This window comes from Rhinolophus sinicus, linkage group LG13 (assembly GCF_036562045.2).
Source record: "Rhinolophus sinicus isolate RSC01 linkage group LG13, ASM3656204v1, whole genome shotgun sequence".
NCBI lineage: Eukaryota > Metazoa > Chordata > Mammalia > Chiroptera > Rhinolophidae > Rhinolophus > Rhinolophus sinicus.
Genome location: NC_133762.1, coordinates 29,297,926 through 29,321,856, shown reverse-complemented (window position 1 = coordinate 29,321,856; position 23,931 = coordinate 29,297,926). Strand labels below are relative to the sequence as shown.

The 23,931-nt window shown below is 46.6% G+C and overlaps 1 protein-coding gene across 5 annotated transcripts in view; it reads left to right on the top strand.

The window, feature by feature from the left end:
• Positions 1-23,931, top strand: part of PKIG (cAMP-dependent protein kinase inhibitor gamma) — a 77,837-nt gene that overhangs the window by 52,226 nt on the left and 1,680 nt on the right. For 2 of the 5 annotated variants that reach the window (XM_019748569.2, XM_019748562.2), the window contains exons 2-3: positions 6,530-6,599; positions 21,635-21,808. In XM_019748569.2, coding sequence (XP_019604128.1) covers positions 21,658-21,808 — 151 coding nt within the window. In that variant the 5' untranslated portion in view covers positions 6,530-6,599; positions 21,635-21,657. Of the gene's footprint in view, positions 1-1,272; positions 1,355-6,529; positions 6,600-21,634; positions 21,809-23,931 lie in introns of those variants that run through there. The other 3 variants (XM_019748577.2, XM_019748586.2, XM_074317615.1) reach the window with 2 other exon arrangements.

The window sequence follows — 23,931 nt, the reverse complement described above, 5'->3', positions numbered from 1 at the left end:
GTGGAAAATCTAAAGTTCTTGGAAACGAGTCGTTAGTCATGACTCAAGGCTCAGCTCACTAGCTCCTGGAAGCCTCTCACAAATGCCTTATGAAAACTTTGGAGTGCATACTACTCCTTCAGAGAGTGGTTTCTTGGGAAGTAGCAGTCAGCGGTGATGCTGAGTGATTCGAACTGCGGATTAAAATGCATCCGTTCTTACTGGAGGAAGCCAGCATTTCCTAACTTCATTTAAAAGGAGTCTCTCTAATCTTCCGAGAAATTACTGTCTTCAACTTGGCTTTTCCGAACTGAATAATGGACCTTTAGGGCACTAAAGAAATGAAGTACTTGGTAGCAATGAGTTCTTATTATGCCCCAGGGACCTAGGTCAGTCATTATGTGTAGAATTTTGTAGGTGTGGTCTCTGACATTCAATAAACTGTACTGGGGACCAAATAATACTAAGCACGAGGCTAGAGAAACAGGCTGATGAAGAGACAGCCTGTGGCCTGGTGGAGTTCTCCGTGCGTTGGGAAAGACAGGCAGGTGAATGAATCCTTACAGCAGCTCAGCATGTAGTGTCAGAGGTCCTGACCTTGACCTGGATCGATTACTCCCAAGGTTTTCCTCCATTTCCTGACTCTGAGCTCTGTCAGCTTTCGCAGTAGAGAAAAAGGAGAGCTCCCCTGCTGAACCCTTCATTCCCGGCACCTTCCTATCCCACGTGGCTTCAGACAAAGAAGTCTTCTTCTCAAACGCAGCGTCCCCCTTTTACAGGACCCTGAATCTGCAATCCCAAGTTTAAGAAGCAAGGGTGGGTGCTTTTGTAGTTTAAAACCACCACTGGATTTTCCTTTGATTTGTTTTTATGGCATTTACAGTGGGTGTTTTGTTTTTTTATTGCAAAGTTAACACTTTCGTGGAAGGAAAGCAAGACAAGTACAGAAAAACACTTAAATCACCACCCACTGATTTCACATCTCTGATATTTTAATAAGGTGTGGCCACATCACAGTGCACGAACTTGGTCAGGTCTCCGATGCACATCGTTGGGTGGCACCAGAAAGTTTCTGCCCATATAAGCCCCCATTAGCATGCTTGTGGCCCCTACCCCCATCCTCTCACCCACACACTACCACCTGCATTTCAAGGTTAGTTCCAATCTTAATTTCTCCCGGGGCAGAGCCTGTTTGCGTATCTCAGAGGTGCTCTGTTCTGGGCTGCAGCCCCCTGGGTAGGAGAAACCACTGTCTGTGGTTGGTTAGAGTCTGCAGCCTTCGTTTGTACTTTCCGGTACATATACATGAGTTCATCCACCTTGAGAACTCTTTTATGTGTTAGGCGTTATGCAAGGTGCTCTGGGCAATACCAAGGTAAGTAAGACTTACACGTAGCTAGTAGTCTGATAGGAAAATAAGATTCCAATAACTCTTAACGTGTTATGTGGCCCGAGAGAAGGACAGTGCATGCTGTGGCTGAGAAAGTGGAGGGACAACAGCATTTGAGACAAGCCTTCAATTCATTCCAATAAGTTTTCATGTATTCAGCCGGTATTTACTGAGCACCTAATACCTGCCAGGCACTGGGCAGGTGGGTGGGCAGTGTTTCCTAAAACAGGCCTGGCCCTTCCTCCCATGAAGCTTATGAGGACAAGTGGTGGTGTTACAAAATAAACAGGGTGAGTGATGGATGGGGAGGAGGAGAGTGCTCTCAGGCAGCTGGCTTGAAGAGATGGTATTTAAGCCAAGACGAGAAGTCAGTTATGTTAAGACCTGAGGAGGGCAGCTGGGGGGAAAGGGGTGCGTGGAGTGGGAAAGAATAATCCAGGTAGAGAGAGGTACACATGTGAAAGGGCCCATGGCAGGGAAGCATGTGGAATGTTGGAGAAACTGAAAGAGGCCAGTGTGGATAAAGCATAGAGGGAAAGGGAAGAGAGAAATGGGTAAAGGTTAAGGTTAGGAGAAGGCTAAGAGAAGTAGTGATGTAGGTGATGTTGGATCTGCCGGCAGTTCTGAGTGTGGGCCGGGATCGTGTCTCGTGAAGCTGAAGAATGGAATCACGGACCAGGGGAGGCAAAAAGTTTTAAAAACAGGATAGTTTATTAGAGGCAGGAGAAGAGGTTGCAGCTGTCAGTTGATTCAGGAGAGTTACCATGTCCCTAGGTAGACAGGGAGGTCCCTGGTGGAATAAACAAAGACAGTCATATCCCAAAACTTCAGGTTTTGAAATCACTCCTTCACTCCAGGACATAATGTAACAAGGCCTTGAGGTTAATCATAAAATTCCTTTTGGCCTGACAAACGGAGCAGATCTGATAGATAAGAGTGGGTTACTTTGCTAATTCCTTTAGGATGGGCAAGCAGAACAAACCTGGTAGATGAATTTCATTAGAGCTCCCCTTCCCCAAGCAGGCAAGGGAAGGTATAAAAGTAAGAGCTTTTGCCTCAGTCATGGGGCACCCCCATTCGGGACACCCTCCCGCTCAGGAGCTGCAACCTCTTCTCCTGCTTCTAATAAACTATCCTGTTTTTAAAACTTTTTGCCTCTCCCTGGTCCGTGTTTCCATTCTTCGGCTTCACGAGACATGATCCCGGCCCACACTCAAAACTGCCGGCAGATCCAACATCACCTACATCACTAGGGTGGTGCAGGGGATTTTCCTTCCTTATTCAGCAGCGGTGATCCAGCATATTTGCAAGGGTTCTGTCTGAGGTGGCAGAGAGTATTACTCCTAGTCTAGAATTTTTTCCTAAGGGGCAGGAAGAATCTTTTCCTCCCAAGAGCCTGTTTTTATCCATTGGCTTGCTTGTAGTTCCCCTTACTTTCTGTGATTTCAAAACTGAATTCCCTACTGGACTTGGGGTTTGGAGAGCTAAGTTTGTTTGTATTGTAGCTCTGTTATCAACTTGCTGTGTGACCTAAAAAGATCCTTAACTTCTCTGGGCCTCGCTTTCATCCGTAAATGAGAATGATACTGATCTGATCCAAGGGTCATTGTGAAGGTCAAATAAGACATTTTAAAGTGCTTCATAAAACGCGTAGTGCTGTAGAAATGTGAGGTATCGTTATTTCAAAGAAATGTTTATTATCATTGAAATAAAATAACAAAAGTTAAAAGCAGAGCATTCCACCAGCGGAAGGCAGAGTATATACTTCCAGATAACTGAAATGGCAGCTTCAGCCTAGGTAGCTCTTCTTGTAAGAGTTTGTTGTAATTCTATTCCTCTTTTATTTCACCCACTGGGCTAAACCATTTCCTCTCCTTCCCCCTTCCATCAAAAACGGTCTGCAAAACAATCCATTCCACTTCTCCAGATTCCAGAACCCATTTGATATAGAAGCCAAAGCATCTGCTTGGAGACCAAGAGAGCCTTGCGAGCAGAGATGCTGTGGTTTGTGAGGCTTTGGTTCCCAGCAGACAGTACACCCCCAGGAGTGTGTTTAATTGGGTTTAGGGGAGGAAAGCAATCAAGGGCACCAAGCCACGAAAACAGTCAACAGCACAGAAACAGCCCACATACCACCTACACAGGGCAGTTTCAAGCCAAAACCTTAGGCTTTCTTTTGGATTTTAAAGGGAAAAATCCTTTTTTCCTTTTTTTTTTTTTTTCTTAAGTAAAGATTTTATTTTCCTTTGTAAATTAAAAGCATAAATGCTTAGGAAATAAAATGTACCTTTTTTCCCCTCCATGAAGGTTTTTTTTTTTAATTTGTTCTATTTTAACCAAAAAAGAAAGTGACAATAAGTGTAGTTAACTATCCTATGTAATGATAAATGGGTAGTGTGTAACATAGTTTACCGGTGTTATTTCTCTGTTTTTGTGTTTCTTTGTTCTTGTTTGATTTTTTTTCTTCATTATTTTTCCCTAAAGTAATACATGTGCTCATTGTAACTAATTAAACAATCAGAAGATGTATAAAAAAAGTTATAATCTCTCTCCTCCCTCTTCTCTCCATTTCCATCCTTCTGAGTATAACCTGCGTTATCAGTTTGGGGTGTATCCTTCCATACCTTTCTCAAAGCTGCTGTTTAAATAGAGACAGAGTTTGTGTATGTCCGTGGTTATTTGTTTTGTCAGAATGGGATCATACTTTATTATTTTGCAATTTTTCCCACTAAACAATACATCACAGGTAGGTATAAATCTAATTCACTCCTTTAATTAGCTTCAGGGCTGTAGATTTCAAGGTACCACAGTATATTCACACATTTCCCCTTCGACAGATACTCAAGGTGTTACCTGTTGGTGTTTTTTTTTGTTTTCTACTACAAATATTGTTGCATTAAATATCTTCATATACATATCCTCTACTGGTCCTTTTATTTTTATAGGTTATGTTTTCAAAAACAGTATTGCTGGGTCAAGGGTCTATGTATTTAACATTTTAACAAATAAAATCTACTTTACAAAGTAGGTTTTACTTTGTAAATTCTACTTTACAAAGAGTTCTTAATTTACATTCTCCCCAGCAATATATGAGTACTTCCATTTCCCTAAATCTTAACCAATATTTGATATTGGTAAAGATTCCCTCTCCACCGCCCTCCCTCCATCTCTATTGTTTTATTTTGTGACCAAGCTGATGGGAGGAAATGGTGTTTCATAGCTATTTACTGTCTGTTTTTCTTACTGCTATGAGATTGAACATGTTTCATGTTAATTGGCCATTTCATTTTCCTCTTCTGTGAGTTTCCTTCATCCATTTTTCTTATGAGTGGTTTGCCTTTTTCTTAAGTTGTAGGAGCTGTTTATATATTTACATATCAAGGATTCCGTATGTGTTCCATATGTTTTCCTAATCCATTATCTGTTTATTTTTTAAATTAAATCTATAGAAATCGTTAAATTTTTTATTGTAAAATGTCTTTTTTTTTTTTTTTAAATTTTTCTCTGCATAGTGTTTGGAGTACTCACCTTGTTCAGAATAATTTCTCCACCTCAAAGTTATATATTTTCCTAGATGTTCTTCTAGTACTTTTATGGTTTTCATCTAATCCTGAACCTTCAATTCTTTATGTTTGTACATAGTGAAGGGTAGTAGTCAAGCTTTGTTGAAGATATGCCAGTACCATTTATTAAATAAGCCATCTTTACTATTTTGCATTGAAATCCCATCCTTGTTATAAATAAGTTCCTTTATTGTATCTATTTCTGGACTTGCTATTCTAGTTCACAGACTTTTTTGTCTGTTCTTATGTTAATATCATATATTTTTATTATAATGTCTTTACAGTAAATTTTTATTATCTCATAAGACAAATCCCCTAAACATTTATTTTTTATAATTTTCTTTACTGTTTCTTGGCTAATTTTCTTGGATATTTATTATTCATGGATATTTATGAACTTTAAAGTAGTTTTATCCATTCCTCCTCCAAGAAAACTGTTAGTATTCTTATTGGAATTTAATTAAAATTACCTCGTAATTTGGGAAGACATTTTTGGATAATTAACCTTTTCTACCCAAGAGCATGCTAACTGGTTTGAAACATACACATTCTATTTCTATATTTTGTTGTTTTTACCTTTAAAATTTCAATAGGCATCATGGATGTTTTGTCTAAAGTAAAACATTATTTCCATATTTGTGCTGAATTATCAAGAGCCTTAAAAAGTTTTAACTGTGCTCTCTTTCCATCCTCAATGTAATTATTGCAAAATGTGTAATACTGTCAAATATTGTCCAATTTGTTTTTATCTCCTCATTAGGTTTATTTTACTCAATCAGTGCCTCTTTAAATTTACCAACATCCTTACAAATTTATTTGCTCACTGTTGATTCTAAAATCTCACTTATTTTCTGTGTTCAGTTTCTTTCTGTTGGAGAATGTTCCCAGAGTCTCCGAATGGTAAACTTGCTCAGCCCTTGTCTAGAAATGTCTTTTTGCCCTCACTCTTGGTATTTTAGAATTTTAGAGAGACAGCATATATAATGATTATAAAAGGTATGCCTGCCTCTTTAAAAGTTTTCAACCAAAACAGAAATAGTTAATGTAAGAACTGAAAGTCTTTCATCCCTCTCCCCCCAGTTTCTGAGTCTCAGGGGAGCCACTCTTTAGAGTTTGCTGTTCACCTTTTTCTGTGTAGATACAAAAAAAAAAAAAGTGTATGCACACAAATGCTGTACTTTTTTTCTAAGCGTAAACAATCATGTTCGTATTTTTATTAAAAAGCGATAATATATACAGTCTTACACTGGTTTTTAACAATAGAATATGTATGTCTTTCGGTATCGGTAGGAGGAAATCTTCATTCTTTGTAATGGCTGTATAGTTTCTCATTATATTCATGCACCGTAATTTAACTCTTTCCCTATTAAGAGACATTTATTTCCCCTTTTGTTTCGCTATTATACAATGTTTTACTGAACACCCTTTTACTGATGTGAACCTATCTATAGTATAAAGTCCTAGATTTTTGACCCAAAGGATGTGCCCATTTAATATGTTCACAGATATCGTTAACTTGTCTTCCCAAAAGATTGTTTCAGTTTACAACCCTGGAGTATAAATGGCTCTCTTTTTTTTTTTTCTTCTGGTTCCTTAGAATTTCCACACTGATTAGTCAACAGTGGAAAATCTGAAGAGATGCCAGCAGGAAAAAGAAATTAAACCAGGTGGGTAGTTACATTGTTCCCATCACTCTGCAACAGTGTCACAAGTGTTTGCCTAAACACCTTTATTTCTGTTTGAAGAAAGAGAAGGTAGAGGTTCCAGCTGAAAGTAGAGAGGAATTTTGGCTCCATGAAGAAAAGGCAAGGTGGCCCTTTTCAGAAGTTATATGACATCACACTGCAACTCCACAGAAATGGTTCCATGTACAGATAGTTTCTTTATAGCATCAGGAAGACAGTCTACGTCTGGCGGCTTAAAAGAGAATGGGTTTCTTCAGCCATCTACTTAAGCAGATGGAATCACACACAGGAGTTATTAGCAAATTTGGGTGCGATGCCACCTTCCTGTCCACCGGTTATTTGTTGTAAAGCTATTTTCGCAAAGACTGGGACACATTATGGTAATTTTATACTGTAATAGGGGAGCAAAAGAAAACCAACCCGGGCTAAGAAACAAGCGCTGCCTAGTGGTCTGATGAGGGGAAATGGGGCAAGTCACTTCCAATTGGAAGAAAATTGAGTTTATAGATCGTGAGTAGCCTGGAAATATGGCCACCTTGGGTCAGTGTTCATATTTTTATGGTATCTACACGTTTCTGGTGTCAGTTAATAATTTCTAACAGCCTCTGATCCTTGCTTCACCCACCTACACTACCCCCCAAGCCACCCACCCCTTTTCAGCGCTGTCTCCTTCAGCCTGTACTTCTCTGTCCTGGGAGTTTGGGGGATTTCCGGCTCCTCTGAATGCCCTCTCAGGGCCCGGCCTGCCTCCAGCACCTCTCCTGAGCACCTCTTCTCTGTCGGCAGAGCAAGAGCCTCATCTGATGGGCCCCTGCCTTGGGGTTGGAACTCCCCGGCTGCTTATCAGCGAGGCTTCTGGGCTTTGCCCTACAGTAGCTTCCCAACCACCAGGCTTGTGTCCTGTTCTGACTCAGTGCCCCTGGGAATCCCCTGGATGCAGATGTTTGCAGTAACTAGGATGCAGCCGTTGGCTCCCAGGGCTGTTTATCTGACCGAGGCCCGTTTAGGAGGGCAAGCCTCCAAAGGGCCATCTGTTCCAGTGGCTGTGGGAGCATCGGGGCCCAGAGCCAGGAACCTTGAGATGCTGGGATTATATGAAGTCTGGAGGTTTTTAGGCCAGGGCATCGTGGCTGGCTTCTGGTATCCAGGAGCCCCTGGTAGCCCTGGGTACAGTTTTGTGTGTAGACACACACACACTCACTCACACACACGCTTCTCTGGGCCAAGTGTCCATAGCTTTCCCCAGATTCTCAAATGTGTCTGTGACCTCTGAGTTTGAAGAACCATTGGTTTAGAGAGAGTCTGACGTGTTTTGGGTAACTGTGTCCCCTGGGGTTCCAGATACCAGGATCATGGGAGGCCTCACCAGGCCTCTTGGTTTTTCTGTGCAGGCGTGGGGTGTGCTGGGACAAAGTACCTAATGTCATTGAAGCTCAGAGCCATCCCATGGGATCTCCCAAAGCCCAATAATGAAATCCCCTCCCCCCCAGCACTGTTTCATCTTCTTGAACACCAGGAGTACTGAACACATGCTGTGGGGTTTCTGGTTTGGGGACCCCAGCTCAGAAGGGTGGCCCCAGGCAGCTTCACTAGCGTCATCAAGAACGGTGTTGATGGCTAAAATTTAATGTTGGTCACCACTGCCGAGAACAGCGTTAACCGCTTTCTACATATTATCTTCCTTCATCCTCACAACCCTCCAGTGAGGTTGCTTCTGTTATTTTACATGTGGAGAAACTGAGGCACAGAGATCACACAACCAATAAGGGAGCGCATTGACTTCTGCACGTGACATAGGACCCACGCACACGAGCTTAACCACCAAGCTTTAAGGGGAAAGTAAAGGGCATTTTTAGAGGAAAGTAAAATAGGCTGCCTAGTGTAGGGCAAACAGCCCTGTATATTATAATACTGAGACATTTGTTTGATGGTAGCAGATAAGAAAAGCAATGCTCACAGCAGTGACCTTAAATCATTAAGAAAAAATGAATGGCTAATGCAACGACATGAGAAGAATGTCTATCCATTATAATTCAGAGGGGCTTTTTGTAAACAGCTTGATAGAGGTACAATTCACATACCCTACAATTGACCCATTTCAAGTGTACAATTCAGTGGCCTTCAGTATATCCTCGGAGTTGTGACTCCATTACCATAAATCAACTTTGGAACACCATCATTACCCCCAAGAGAAACCGCACACCCACCCTTTGCTCATCACCCTTCCATCCCCCAACTCTCCTCTGTTCTAGGAAACCACTAATCTACTTTCTGTCTCCAGATAAAGTTTTGAGACTTAAAAGAGGAACAGTATGGGAATCGTGGTGATCTGGAGTGGGTCATTCCCTGAGGAACAATTAGATGAATGAAATCTGACTCGGTGGCTTTCATAAATGGTTCCATTGGCTAAGACGCTCCAAGCCCTATTTGGGGTTGACCTAGGCAAGAGACAAGTTTTTCTCATTTCCACTTGTCAGCGTCGCCTGTCAAATGCCTTCTTCTCAGTGAGCGGCTGTAAAACGATGACAGTTTCATGGGGACGCATTTCTCCACTGGCATCAGACCTCGTGGTAGTTCAGCACAGGATCCTTTTTCTGTCATCTGAGCCCCTGGCTTGGTTTCTCTCTCTGCCTTGCTGTCTTTGTCAATGCAAAGGGCACTCAGGTGGGTGCCCTTCATTCTCAGAGAATCAGGAGGCCGCGTGTGTGGGGTCCTTTGGGTGCTTGGAAGACGCACAACGACACACGCTCTCGAGCTGTTTCGTGGCAGCAGATGCACTGTGTGTCTCTCCTGACTCATGCATTTGTTCTTTTAGAAAACACTTAGTAGGTCTCTGCACTGTGGTAGGTGCTTAGTAAATCACTCAGAAAGCCCCCCCCCCCCCATTGGTACAGCATGTGGCCTTCCTTGGCCCGGGTGGGGTAGCCATTTGAGCTGAGAGAAGCCAGAGAGGCAGGGAGGTGGGTAAAAGAACATTTCTGTGATGGTGACGAGACAGATGCAGTATCCTCCACATCTGGACAGAGCCGTCACCGGAATGCACCATCCTAAGGAATGTGCACTGAGTCAGGAATGAGGAAACTCAGATGCAAGTTACTAACTGGTGGGAGGACCTTGGGTGACTCACACCCCCTCTCTGAGCCCAGGGCCCCTTTAGTGAGGGTTCAATAATGCAGCGTCTCCAAAAGTACCTTTAGTGTCATTGCTGGAAGGAGTCCGTGCGTAGTACGTGCTGAATGGATGAGTGAAGGACTGAGGGAAGATGCTGTCATTCTCGCTGCTAGAGCTGAACTCGAGCGAGGCAGATGACCAGGTGGGGGGGACAGGTGTGAACGAGGACAAAGGAGAACCCTGTCTTCTCCCAGCCAGTCCCCTCTTGCCACTTCAGCCCCTTGAAGCTCACCTTTTTCTAGGGCTCCCACATCCTCTGCTTCCCTGAGTCAAAGAGAGGTGTCACCTTTGAGCCCTTGGGCCTAGGAACCCGCTAGTCCTGGGTGTGACCAGGCTCCAGGACGTCCTAGCCATGTATACGAGGGATCTAAGTTATGCTGGGCTACTGCAAAGCGTCAGTAAGATGTCATATGGAAAACGCGTGTTCCCAAGTCTGATGCATAGCATATCCACCCCATAAACGGTAGCCATTTTTATTTTGTTACCTCTGTTGTTGTTCATTTGGTTGGGAGCCAGCACTCAGATGGTTATTTCAGTCACTGGCTTGAGAGAGTGGATGTTCTTAAGTGCTTATTCTGTCTGCTCATGAATTCATTCACATGTGTGTATTTATTGAACACCTTCTGTGTGTCATGCACTGTGCTGGGGATACAGTGACAAACAAGAAGGTGAGAGAACCTACCCTCTTGGAACCAGTTGGGAAGGCAGATACTGAACAAATGTGTCAGCGGCACCTGTGGCATGCGGGGCTCATGGGACACGTCGATACGCATTTGCTGACTTGAATGAGTGACAAGTGCATTGATCATTAGGAAGGAGAAGTCTAGGGGCCGCAGGTAGCAAACCAAGGAGCTCTTATCTCTGCTGCTGGGTCAGGGAAGCGGAGGCTCAGGCTGAGGGGTCTCTGTCCGGGGCCACCAGGAATGACACAGGACACTTGGGCTGGGGGCTGGCAGTCCCATGAAGACGCAGTGCCTGGAGGTGGGGGGTGGAGGGCTGGGACACTGAACCAAGGGGTTGGGACTCACTGCACCATGAACTTTCCTCAGTGGACACAATGTTGATTTCCTGTTTTCGTATCCGTAGCATCTAGTCCCAAGCCTGGTACTTACGGAGCAATCAGTTAAATTTTGTTGAGTAAATGAATGAATGAATGAATGAATATTATAGAGATAATATCTTTTCATTCTCCACAGTGGAGTTTGGGCATGTCTTTTATAGAATTCTAGAGGGACCCCAGAGCTAGCAGTACCACTAGAGATCAATCCGGTTATCCATTCCTGCATCACACATCACCCCCAATACGCAGCGGTTTAAAACAACAGCAATCATTTGTTATCTCGCATGGTTTCTGTGGGCAGGAATTTGGGAACAGCGAGGCTGGACAATTCTGGCTTGGATCTCATGCAGCTGCAGTTATTAGGTGCAGCTCAGGGCTGCCAGCTGCGTCTGTCTCTGTGCTGTCAGGACTCTCCATATGGGCACTTCATAGGGCTGGTTTGGGCTCCCTGGCAGCCTCAGATTTCCTAGATGCAGCTCAAAGCTCGGAAGATAAGTGTCCCGAGAGAGCCAGAGAGAGCCAGGTGCAAGCTGCTTCCCCTTATCTTGGAAGTCACACAGCGTCATTTCTGTGGCATTCTCTTAGTTAGAAGCAAGTCACTAAGGCCAGCTCATTCAAGAGGACGTGAATTAGACTCCACCTCTTGATATAGGAGGAATGTCAGAGAATTTGCTGATGTGTTTCAGAACCACCCCACAGATGCCCAGTTTACCCCTTCATTCCACACTTTAGGCCCCTGAGGTTTGAGGGGAGGGACTTTGCCCAGCAGTGCCCAGCCTGGCATCAGCAAACCTGGAGTCCAGTCCCTGGACTTTGGCTGGCCGGCTTGGAAGTGACCTCACTTTCCCTTCCTGCCCCTCCCTCCACACTCTGAGGGGACTGCCAGTCCCTGGGAGCCTCACTTTCTAGCTGAGCTCTCACAAAGTTTAGATAATGTGTAAACAGCGGGAGGCCCGGGAGCCCCAGCGTGGTCTCCAAGCAGTTCTTCAGCGCTGCCTCTTTCCAAAGACCTCCACAGAAGCACAGACTTTCTTGGGTTGAAGCATTTGTATCCCTGTCTCCAGCCCCAGCCCTGCGTGAAGTACTAACACCGCCCATCACAGGGTGAAATGGAGCTGCTGGGGTGGTGAGAGTTATAAAATTTGTACCCCAAATAATTATTTTTACTGTTGCTATGAAGTTAGATAACAAAAAATTGAATTTGGTGGTAGAATTCAGAGAATCAACCCAACATGACTGAAAAGATCCTGAAGTTTTTCACCACTAGCTGAACATTCTAAGCAGAATTTTCCTTAAGCATGGGTACAAGACATCCGGGTATGTTCTCGCCAGCATTGTCGATTGTTTACTTGGGACTTCACTGCTTTCTTGCTCTTCCTTCAGAAATGCCTGATTATAAGGTTGGGGAAAGAAGAGAGAGAAGGGGAGAAAAAGGAGTGGACAGTTTTTAACAGACCCTTCCTGGGTGCCAGGCATGATGCTAGTCCACGTCCATGCTTCCTGACCTAATAGTACAGACTCGTCCCTGCTCCACTCTCAGTGGGTACATGACCTTGGACAAGCTACTTAGCTTCTCCGTGTCTCAGCTTCCTCTTCCATAGAACAGGAATAACAATGCTTTCAACTTCATAGAGTCGCTTTAAAATGAAATGAAAATATTGTCTGTAAAGATACCTAGCACAGTCTGTCATGCAGTAAGCACTCCATGAATGCTGGCTCTGATTAGTCTCCACAAGCACCTTTCAAGGTAGTTGTTACACCCCCATTTCATAGAAGAAGAATGTGTCGTCAGGTGAGTCACTCAGCTGTGGGGGCAGAAGCTGAGGTGAACCCGGGGCCCCTGCTGTGTCTGCTGTTACCACACAAGACTCCAGGCGGCTCAGCCAGACCCGCGCGACATGCAGTAGTGGTGGGCAGAGGGATTCTGGAGGCTTCGCACCCTGCAGGGTCCCCCGGGTCAGGGTCCTAGAGCAGGAAAATGTGAAAAGGCAGAGCCAGGGGTCCACTTGTGAGGCCCTGTAAAGAGCAGAGTGACAGAGATATTCCAGGCAGAGGGAACGTCTAGTGAACTGTTCAGGAAGAGCTTAGCTGGTTTGAGTAATCAAAGAGAAGCCAGTATGGTCAACGCAAAATGGGCCAAGAAGAGAGTGGAAATGAGACAAAAGGTCACAAAGGCAGGGCCAGATCCATGCAGGACTTCAGGGGCTGGTGTAGAGAGTTTGGATTTTGCCAGATATGGAATGGAACAGCATGAAAGGTTGAACGAAGCACGGGAATCGCATGACCCAATGCCGGATTTGAGAACATCACCCTGGCTGCTTGTGTAGAAAACAGACCTTGCACGAAGGGCAAAGGGGTGGGGGGATCAGGGATGCAGTGAGCAGGCTCCACCAGGGGTGCAGGTGAGAAATGATGGATGGAGACCAGGTAGTGCACGTGGAGGGGAGAGGTGGGCCAATTCAGGCTCTGCTTTGCAAGTAGAAATGACAGGACCTGGTGACGTATTATTACATGTGAGTGGTGAGGAAGAAAGAGGAATCCAGGATGGCTCCAGGTTTCCGATTTGAGCAGTCTGGATAAATGGTGCCCTAACAGAGCTGGGGAGGGCTGGAGGGTGCCGGCTTGTGACTTAACAAGTGACATTTGAGATGCTGGTGAGATGACGGAGGAACATGCATGAAGCAGTTAGATTCACAAGTGTAGAACCCTTAAGACAGGTGTGGGGCTGTTTGGGAATCATGTACACATACTATTCAGGGAAAGGGGTAAAAACCCCCAGGGAGTGAAAATAAAGATAAGAGGACCCAGGCCTGCTCCTGGTCCCTAATGGAGGAGGGCCTGTGTGGGGGCCCAGAGCGTGTGGTGTCTGGAAGCCCCTGGAGGACAGAATGGTGTCCACTAGGATTGGCAATCTGGAAGTAACTGAGCACCTTCCCAAATCCAGCACCCTGCCTTTTCTGCCTCACTGTGAGACCTCCCACAGCCCGTCCCTCCACAGCCTGTACCCGGCCGCTTGGTCTGGCCTGACTGCCTGTAAATGAAGTCTCACCAGGGACTGCTGTCTGAATGGACGGCAGGCACTGCCCTGGCAGGAGACGGGCTCCTCTCTGGTGACTCTGAGCTGGGTGCACCCCTAAAGCACTAGACAAAGTGTGGTACCAGTCTCCGGCAGGCCACACGTGGCTAGAACTGGCCGCCCTGCCCTTTCCCAGGTTTTCAGAATGTGGGTAGTTTAGGGCCCTAACTTTTCCGCTCGCCTCAGTGCCTCTCTGGTTCTGGCTGCCCATCACAGAGAGAAGCCGCTTCCCTTCCAATTTGAGGAAGAATGCCAGCTCCATAGGCGCGGGTATTTCTATCAGCTTTGCACAGCCCTCTCTTCCCTCGGAGCAGCCCAGCCGTAGAGGAAGTGTTCGCCCCGCCCCCGAGGAGGCCTCTCTCTCGGGACCAAATCCCTCTCTGTGCTCTCTGCAAAATGGTCTGCTTGCTTTTTTGTATGGTCTCTTCAAGTATTTGACTTTTTTAAAAAAGAAAAAAAAAAACAGGAAATGACCTTTCTGGTATATTTGGAAAACAACTTGGAGCTGTAATGGAATCTGCCTGAGCGCAGAGGACTAATAGTTGCAGACTTGGAACAGACTGTGTAGCTTTTGGCAGAACCCAGGGTCTCTGAAGTTGACAAAGCTGGGGGAACCTAAAAAAGCAAGGGGGAAGGTGGCTTCCTGTGGGGGAACCTGACAGTGCCCAGAGCAAGCACCTGTTGGAGCGTAACCTCTGACTCTGGGTCACCAAGGGAGGCTCTGGGAACTGAATCCAGGCTCCTCCCTCCCAGGCTGGGCAGTCAGGGTCAGTGAAATACCTCACAGGTGTCCAGACCCCAGGAAGGCACCAAAACCTCCTGAAGATGAGGAAGCAGGAAAGAGCGTCACTCTTGCGCACGCTGGAAGGCTCGAGCTGAGATCAGAGAGATTGGCTCACTGTAGACCCGCGTTGTTGGCTCTACCGGGATCGCCGTCTGTTCAGCTTTTCTGTAGATCTCAGCCCAGGGTCACCTCCTCAGGGAGGCCTTCTGTGAGCATACGACCTTTAACTGAACCATCCACACGCAGAGAACCCTGTGCTCTTCCTCCATCGCACTTAGCGTAATCTGTGATGATAGACTCATTTATGTGTTCAGTGCTTTTTCTCTTATCAGATTGTAAGCGTGTTTTGAGTCTCCTGTGGGAAGATGCTCAGTAAACACTGAATGAGCGGATGGATGAATGAATGAAATGTCAGGACTGGAAGCGCCTTAGAGATTATATTTCGACCTTCGTTATTCAGATATGCGGAAAGGAAGCTGGATGAGAGGGAGGGACTCCTTCCTACACAGAGATGGTGCTAGACCTTTGGGCATTTTTATGATGCAGGGCTGCACACCCCTTGGCTCTTTCTACCCTGAAACCTAGAACACCATCTATTATTCACTCATTCATCAACTATTCATTGAACTTCAGCTATGTGCCGGGCTTCTCAGATGCAGCAGTGCCCATGCCGGTCAGGTTGCCACTTTTGTGGAACTTACATTCCACTCAGCACCATAAAACACAGAAGAAGGAAGGGTAAGTTTTGGCCTTCTGAACAGTGAAAACAAAGGAGTTGAACAAAAAATGCCAAAAGGGCAGTTTTACTGCTATCACCATCAAAAAACCGGACCGTACGAATGATTTATTCATTGCGTGCCTCTTACGCGCATGTACCTTATCAGACATTTACGCACGCCACCTCCTTTAATCTGCCTGAGCAGCGGGGTGTTACTGTTATCCCCACGTTGCTGAGGAGGAAACTGGAGTCCAGAGAGGTGAAGGAAGGTGTCCAAGGTCTCTGAGTTAGAAAACGGACGCCAGGCGGGATGCCCACACAGGATGCTTCTGCCATGCCACACATCCCCTCAGAGATTTGTAATGTCCTTGGGGATTCCCGAGGGGACAGTGTGGCGTGGGAGAAAGAGCTCTGGACCAGGAGTTTGGACCCCTAGATTCAAGAACTTTGGGCAAGTCACTTACTTTCCCTTTAGGAACCTCAGTTCCCCTAGCTATTAGTGAGAGGCTCGTCTCAGTGAGCTCTGGGACCCTTTCAGTGTGATTAGTCCACAAATGGTTTTGAGATAAGTGGAAAAAGTGAATTAAGGTGGATCTCTAATTCATACCTTAGAGCAAATAAGTTCCAGATCAATCAAAGATTTAAATGTAAGAAATAAAGCCATGAAAAGTATAAGAAATAAACAAGGGAGAATTCTTTACTAATCTCACAGTGGGAAGATATCTCTAAGTATGATCCAGAAACCAGAAACCATAAAATAAAATCGAGATCAATTTGACTACGTGAATAGGAAAACAAATGTGTGCATGGGGAGAAATGCCAAAAATAAAGTCAAAGCACAAATGACAAGTAAAAAATACTCGTAGCTCCTCCTGAGGCAAAAGACTGATTTCCTTAATTTGTAAAGAATTCCTACAAACTAAGGAGAAAAAGAGCTACAACCCAATAGAAAAATGGGCAAAAGTATTTGAATAAACAGTGCACAGAAAAGGAAATACGCATGGAAATAATGCTCAGCTTCACTCACAGGAGTAGTACAAACTATAACAACCAGACAGTGTCTTCACCCTTCGGATTGGGGGCGGGGGGAGACAGTGTTGATGAGAATGGTGGGACAAAGTACTCCTCATAGATGCCCCACTGGAATTAAATAACCTTTGTGGGGGGAGATTTGGCAATGTCTACTACCAAAATTAAAACAAACAAACAAACAAACAAAAATCATAGATCCTTTAAGTGTGGTAATTCTGCTTATATGAAAACAACCCCTAAGTCCATCAATAGGGAAATAATTAAGTCACTTTACATCACAGGGAGGACAGGATACACGCACCTAGTTAAAAAAAAAAAAAAGATTTAGCTGTAGAAGGACTTTGGGTTTCCTTCAGGGGTTTTGACATGGTCAGTGATGTAATACCATGAGGATGATCTGGAATTGTTTCCAGGATATATTTTTAAATGAAAAAAGCAAGCTGGAAAACAACTTTCAGAATGATTGGAGGGAGGGAATATGTACATTGCATAGAATATTTCTGGAAGGACGCAGGAAGGTGCTTCCCTTGGGGAGGGTGTCTGTGAGGAGGAGGCCACCAGCTGACTTTTTCCTTTTGTATCTTTCAAGGTTGACACCACATGCACACATAGTCAAAAATGAACTAATTTTAAAACAAATGAATGCTTTCACTGTAAAACCTGAGAAAATACCAGGTATTTAAGTCACTCATAATTGATTTAACGAGTACTAGTATCTGCGATCATATCATATGGATTCTTCTCCATTTAAACAACACACAGGGACATTTTCCCACGTCTTTTAAAAATATTCACGAATATTTTACTGCCTGAATAGTGTTTCATTTGGATATAAATTAGTTAAGATATATATATATATATATGCTTCTCTGTTGTCCATTTCGGACATTTGACATGTCCATTCAGGAGTTCGTTTTGGTGTCCTTGTTTTTGACGGTGATAAATAATACTGTGATGAACATCTTTGTACATTTATCCTCATGTACACCTCAGGTTATTTTCTTAGAATAAATTATTATAAGCTGGCTTAGCAGACATGCTGACTTAAGGGCTCAAGGATATGAAAGAAGCTGAGGTTTCTTGTCAAGTCGCTCCCCAGAGAGACCCAGGCAGTTTACACTGTCATTAAGAGTCTAAGAATGACCATTTTCTGACGCAATTTCCAACTCTGAGGAGTCTTTATTTCCACATTAGCTATTGACTTAAAAGGGCAGAGAGTGAGGGAAGAACACAACGTTGGAGAAAAATGAAATGCTGTGCTTACGGTGCGCGTCAGAGCACTCCCCAGACACGAACCCCAGACCCATCGTTGGAGCTGCTGTTCCCTGAGGGGGTGGGGATGTGGCAGCTGGGGCTTATTGGCTCTGTTGGTGTTTTCCAGGATTGGGCTTTGGGCTGGGCACATTTCCCTGTCTGAGCAGGGAGGGTCAGCTTCCTGCACTGGACAGCTTGTAAGGGCCGCCTGGCAAGAGCAGGCGCCAAAGCCCCAGGGCGCCTGTTCCTTTGAGATGCGGCCTGTAACTTCATCTCACGGTGTCAGATCCTGGAGATGGCAGACAAGCACATCAGCACAGCACAGGGGCCTCTCCCTGCAGTCCTGGCAAGAAGTCGCTTTATCGTCCCCACAGACAGGGAAAGAGGGATGGAGCCAAGAGAGACAGGTAGGCAGACAGACAGACAGATTCAGATTTAATCTGAGCAATATTTACTGAGTGCCTTCCCTTTGCCAAGTGCGGGTCGAGCATCTGAGGGTGGGCCAGCCAGAGCTTGGGGAAAATCCAGACCCAAATCCCTGTCCCCACGGAGCCCACATTCTAGCTGGAGGAAAAGAGCTGAGGAAACAGGGCCGGGGAAATGGTGTGGCCTGTGCAGGCACGGTGTGTCCCTTCCCATCAGCAACAGGTATTACAGGTATAACTGGAAGATGAGCCTGCGGCCTTTCTGAGTCACGGTTAAACTCACCTGACTGACCTCAGAGGGCTGCTGTGGCAGTTTAGTAAGTGAGGTACGGAAAAGTTGTAATGACTCGGTACATGTTACGTTTACACGTTGTTAGGATTGTCATAATTTTTATTCTGTTATTACTGTGATTGCGACAGGGCATTCGCCTGTTCTGAAGCTTTGAGCAATTTACCCAGAGGGAGAGTACAAGGGTGAACCTTCTGTGCCCTGTAGAAGGAGCCACCTCTGGGACTTCAGAGTTTTTTGCTTGTTTGTTTGTTTGTTTGTTTGCTGAGGAAGAGCCCAAGCACAGCTAGAGCAACTTGTCAGCCACGGAGAAAAAAATAGGCTGGGCGCGCCCTCTGCTGGAGCTTGGGGGGATTACCTTAGGCATAACTCTGGCCCCGCCTTTATTTTACAGCTAGGGTACCGGAGGCCCAGAAAGTCTTTCTTGCCCAGTGTCTGGTGGCAGAGCCAGGTTCATTAACACAACGTCACTCCCTTCTCTCTCTACTACAGGACCCCTCCCTATGACCCCTGACTGATCTTTGAGTGCCCCTAATTTATTTTTCAGGTGTCTCTTCTGAGCTACTAGGTGTTGTGAGGAGAGGTGGGTCCAGCCCTCTATATTAGCCAGCCCCCACCCCTTCTCTCTCTGTATCTATCTGTCACTAAGATACACTCCTGGAAGCACTTACCAAAGAGCCCCACCCGGGGCACTTTTGGCCATATCCTGCCAACATCAGTTACCTTATGAAAACATTGCACAGTAACTTGAGCTTATGAAAACTTCCACCTTCACAAAAATAGTCTTAGAAGTGAAAGTTCATCTTAGTCACACAGAACCACACTTGACACGTTTTTTATTTGTTATTTTCTTGTATCTGCTATCTGGGTTACAGATAGCACCGAAACTGGGTTTTATTTTAGGTGGTGTTTTGCAACCCACATTTTGCAGTTAACAGTTTATCTCAGAAACCTTGTTGTACTAGTGCGGGTCCATCTGGTATCTTTCTTTTGTGTGAATGCAGTACTTTATAATATAATGCCTAGCTCCTGATGGGCATTCGGAAGGCTCCCTACAGCTGGCTGTGACTGGCCTCGTGTAGTGAACTTCCTCACACTGTAGAGAGCCTTGGCTTTTGCCTGTGTGTGTCTAGAACTGGGATTTGCTGGACCCGCCCCTCCTGGGAGGACCCTGCATTCCTGAGGAGAGGCCAGTGGCTTAGACCACCCCTCCCGTTTCACAGCTCAGGGTCTGCAAGTAGCCAGAGTCCAGGCGCTGACTGTGCTTTGATTGCCTTCAGGAAATCATAGGGGATCAATGAGAGATACTCATATCCTCCAGCCAGATGAACACTTTTCATATCATAGCAATACCTGTTGTTGGTAAGGGTGCAGATAAATCTTACGCACTGCTAATGGGAATACGAATAGGAACAGTACTGAATTTGTAAGGTTTTTCCCTCACTTTTTGTCATTAGAAATACAGTGGACTCTTGAACAATGCGCGTTTGAACTGCGTGGGTCCACTTACACGAGGGTTTTTTTCAGTTGACCCTCAAAGTTCAAACCTGCATGGTTCAAGGGGCAGCAGGCAGCTGGGAAGCTGAGTACGCAGAAGGCCAACTGAAGTTATGTGAGGATTTTTGACGGCACGGGTAATCAGCGCCCCAACCCCGCATAGTTCAAGGGGCAACTGTACCACCGTGCTATCCGTGAAGGCAACGTGGAAATGTGTCAAAACAGTGTGTCTTAAAAGTTATTTCATCCTTCCCATTAGCCCAGCAATTCTACTTCTAGGAACATAAGGAAAGAATAGAGATAGACACAGATTTACATGGAGGCCTAGTATTGATTATAATGGTGGAAGATTAGAAAGTACCTCCATGTTCATTTCTAGGGGACCGAGCAAATCGTGGTACATCCAAGTACGCATGTACAAAACTCATCTAGAGAGAACCTTAAGGACATGTTCTAGAATGTTCCAAAGAGTAGCCTATAAAATACAATGGATAGTATGATCCCCGTATGATTTTTTTTAAATGTATGTGGCTCTTCACCACCATCTCTAGCAGTAACTCCTCATTTCCTGTCTTTCCTTCCCATGCCATTCCCCGTCTCTCTTCTGAGTTCCAGCTCCCTATCTCATGTACGTACTCTACCTCTCCCCTTGATGGGCCCACAGGCATCTCAAAATTAGCTCAGTCGTCACCCCACTGCCACTTCCCAAAATATTCCCCTCTGCTACTCCCCATCCCAGGAAACCATACTTCTATTCACCTGCTTATTCGTATCAGAAAGTTCACTTCCCCGTTAGTCAACACCAAGTGCTATAATTGCATCCTCCAAATATCCCCTCAAATCTGACCACTTTTTAACTCCTTCCTCCACCCACCATTTATCTTTTCCACACCAGACCTTCTGCGGGAGCCTTAAAACTTGCCCCTTTCCAGGCCTTGCTCATGCCAGACGCCAGAGTCATCTTTGAAACTGCAGCTCTGATCATTCGTGACCTGGCCTAAACCCCTCGGGGACCAAGTTCAGATGTGATGTGGCCTCTGCCAGCAGCACACTGTGTGGCACTGTCCCTCCCCCGTCGTCCTCTAGCCTGCTCTTCCGTCCTGCTCAGGGCCTTCGCACATGCTGTTCCCCAACTTGTCATGCTTTTCCCATCAACTCCTTGTCTCGATAATGCCTGTTCCTCCTTGGATCTCAGCTAAATGTCACTTCCTGACTCCCAGCCTTGGTCAGGCCCTGGTTGTCACTCTGGCACCCTGCCTTCTCTCAGAAGCCCTGAGCATCATGGTGATTACTGAGGTAGGTGGTGATTTAGGTAATTTGATGCCACCCCAGTAGACTGTATGCTCCCTGAGGGCAGGGACCGGGGCTGGCCTGTCCATCCCTGTACATATTTGCAGTCTTTAGCCAGTGCCTGGCATGTGACGTTGATAAATGCGTAGACATTGAGCAGTAACGAAGAAAATACAAAGGATAGTCTTTGAAATGTCGGTGGTTTTCTGGGTATGAAATTACAGGTGATGTTTTGTTCTTTGTACTTTTCTGTGCTTGTGTGTGTGTGTGTGTGTGTGTGTGTGTGCTTTCTGTTTTGTCTTTAGTGATCGAGGCAGTAACTGTCATTTTGTCCAAAGGCATCGGTGCTGGGGACCAGTGCTGAGTGTCCCATGCAGGATGCACCTGGCCTCACCCCTGCCCCCCGTCCTTGTTCCCGCAGGCCCGAAGAGCGATGCAACGGGCATGATGGAGGTCGAGTCCTCCTACTCAGACTTCATCTCCTGTGACCGGACGGGCCGTCGGAACGCGGTGCCTGACATCCAGGGAGACTCTGAGGCCGTGAGCGTGAGGAAGCTAGCCGGAGACATGGGCGAGCTGGCGCTTGAGGGGGCAGGTCAGAGCGCCTTTGCTTCTGCATGTCTCAGAGTTTCCTCTGTGAGGACGTCCCCACCCAGCACTGTGGCTGCTGCCTCCTCGCCCTCACCCCAAGCTCAGAGACCAGATGCTCAAAGGGGCTTTCCCTGAACCATCCCTCCTACTCACGTGACCCTCATCACTCTCTGATGAGGTCTCGTGTGTTTAAATATGACCCCCAGGAGACTAGGGCTTCCTGTTCTGCTGACACATGGTAGGTGTTTGGAAACCGCAGGCTGAGTGAGTGAATGGAGGAAACAGCACCTGCTACCCCAAATATTGCCCAGTATGCCCCGCCTCTCAGCTCAGTGCCCCAGGACCTTTCTCTGGGAGCCTTCCCTGACCCCTCTGCAACTGTCGGGCTCTGTGTGTCTCCCACTGAGCTGGCCTGGCAGGGCCACAACCCTTTATTTTATTTTATTCCTGTGTAGCCCCCAATCCACAGCCCTTGGTCCCTTCTAGCCAGAAGTGACCTATGAGTGCAGAACGGAGAAGACTTTGTGGGGACGTAGATCCAACCCTGTTGTGTTCTTTATCTGGACAAACAGGCCCAGAGAAGTTGGGTAGCTTACTCAGGGTCACCAGCGAGTTAATGGAGTTAGAACGAGACCGTGGCTGCCCCCAGCGCCCTGCCCAAGGAACCACGTCCCGTCCCTGTTGAGTGGTCTGTCAGCTCTTCCTTGTCATGCGACCCGAACTCCTTGCCCAGGCACCTGAGCCTCCAGGGCTCTCCCCCTGCTCAGCTTTCTCCCCTGCTGCCTCTGGTTTAGCCAGAGGGGAGTACGACTGTTTCTGGAAAGCTGCTGATGGCCTTCTCATACTGCTCCCTCTGTCTGGTTCGTCCTGCCCTCCCCTTGCCTGGCTCCTCCTCCTCGTTCTTAGAGACTCTCTGCTGAGAGGCCTTCTGACCGCATCCCCCCCCCCTGCACCCCCCTCCCAGGCAGGAGGAGCAAGCCTTCTCCCTGCCGCCTCCACATCCCCACTCAGCACAGTGCCCTCCCCGAGGCTGGGAGCTTCTCCCACACAGGATCTGTGTCTTGTGCCCTCGGTGCTTGGTGGCATTTGGAACATGATAGAGGCGCCTCGTCAGTCGCTGTCCACTGTCCAACTGAATGAGCAGCATGGCCAGCTGCCACCGGGCATGCTGCCAGAGGGCCGAGCTCAGGGCTTTTGTATCTGTAGTGTCAGCTCTGGTAAACTCTTCTCCGTGTCCCTCAGCAGTCGTAGCCACTCATCCATGGACCCAGGCCCTTCTAAGAGCTGTTCCCCCTCCCTCCCCCCATCCGATTTGAAATCCCTGAAGTGTCTGGGTCCCCCAGGATCGTGACATTTAACAAGGGGACCTGAGGAAGGAACAGTGCTCATGTCGGGCTGAGGCCCTCATAGTGGAGTGCTGGCTGAGGGTTCCTCCAGCAGGCCCTGGCCTGCGCAGTTTCCAGAGGCAGGTCTGCAGGCCGGCGCAGTCCAGTAGACTCACTGAGGAATGAGGAATGGGCGGCCAGAGGTTGGGAGCCACCGGGCCCAGCTTAGCCTGCTGCAGAGCCTGGATGGGGGAGGGGAGCCACGGCCTGAGCCTGTCCTGGAGGCCTGCCTACCCGGCTCCCCAAGTCGGTGACTTCGTTATGTTTGTTAACACTCTGCAAGGAAGTTGTGTACGTGCATGAACATTTCCTTACTTGGCCTTATAGTGAGATAAACAATAGACAAGGCACGAAGAAATGAGTCCACTACTTGGCAGTGTGTGACCTTGCAACTGGTCTCAAGGGTGCTGGTTGGCAAAGAATGTGCTTAAGGACCTTCTCCCCAGGCCAAGAGAGCTGCACCTGGCACAGAGGAAGTGTTACCATTGGCTGCGACATTCCCACGGGTCACATGACCACACACAGGCCCTCCATCCCCGTCACAAACCGGAACCGGCAGAAGTGTTACCTTCCTCATGTTATGGATCAGGAAGCAGAGGCTCAGAGAGATTAAATGACTTGCCCAAGATCCCACAGCAAAGAAACGGCAGAGCAGACATTGCTAGGGAATCTAACGACACTGTTCCTGCTTTCCAGGGTGGGAGGCCCAGGACCAAACGGGCATCACAAGCTGTGAAATTTG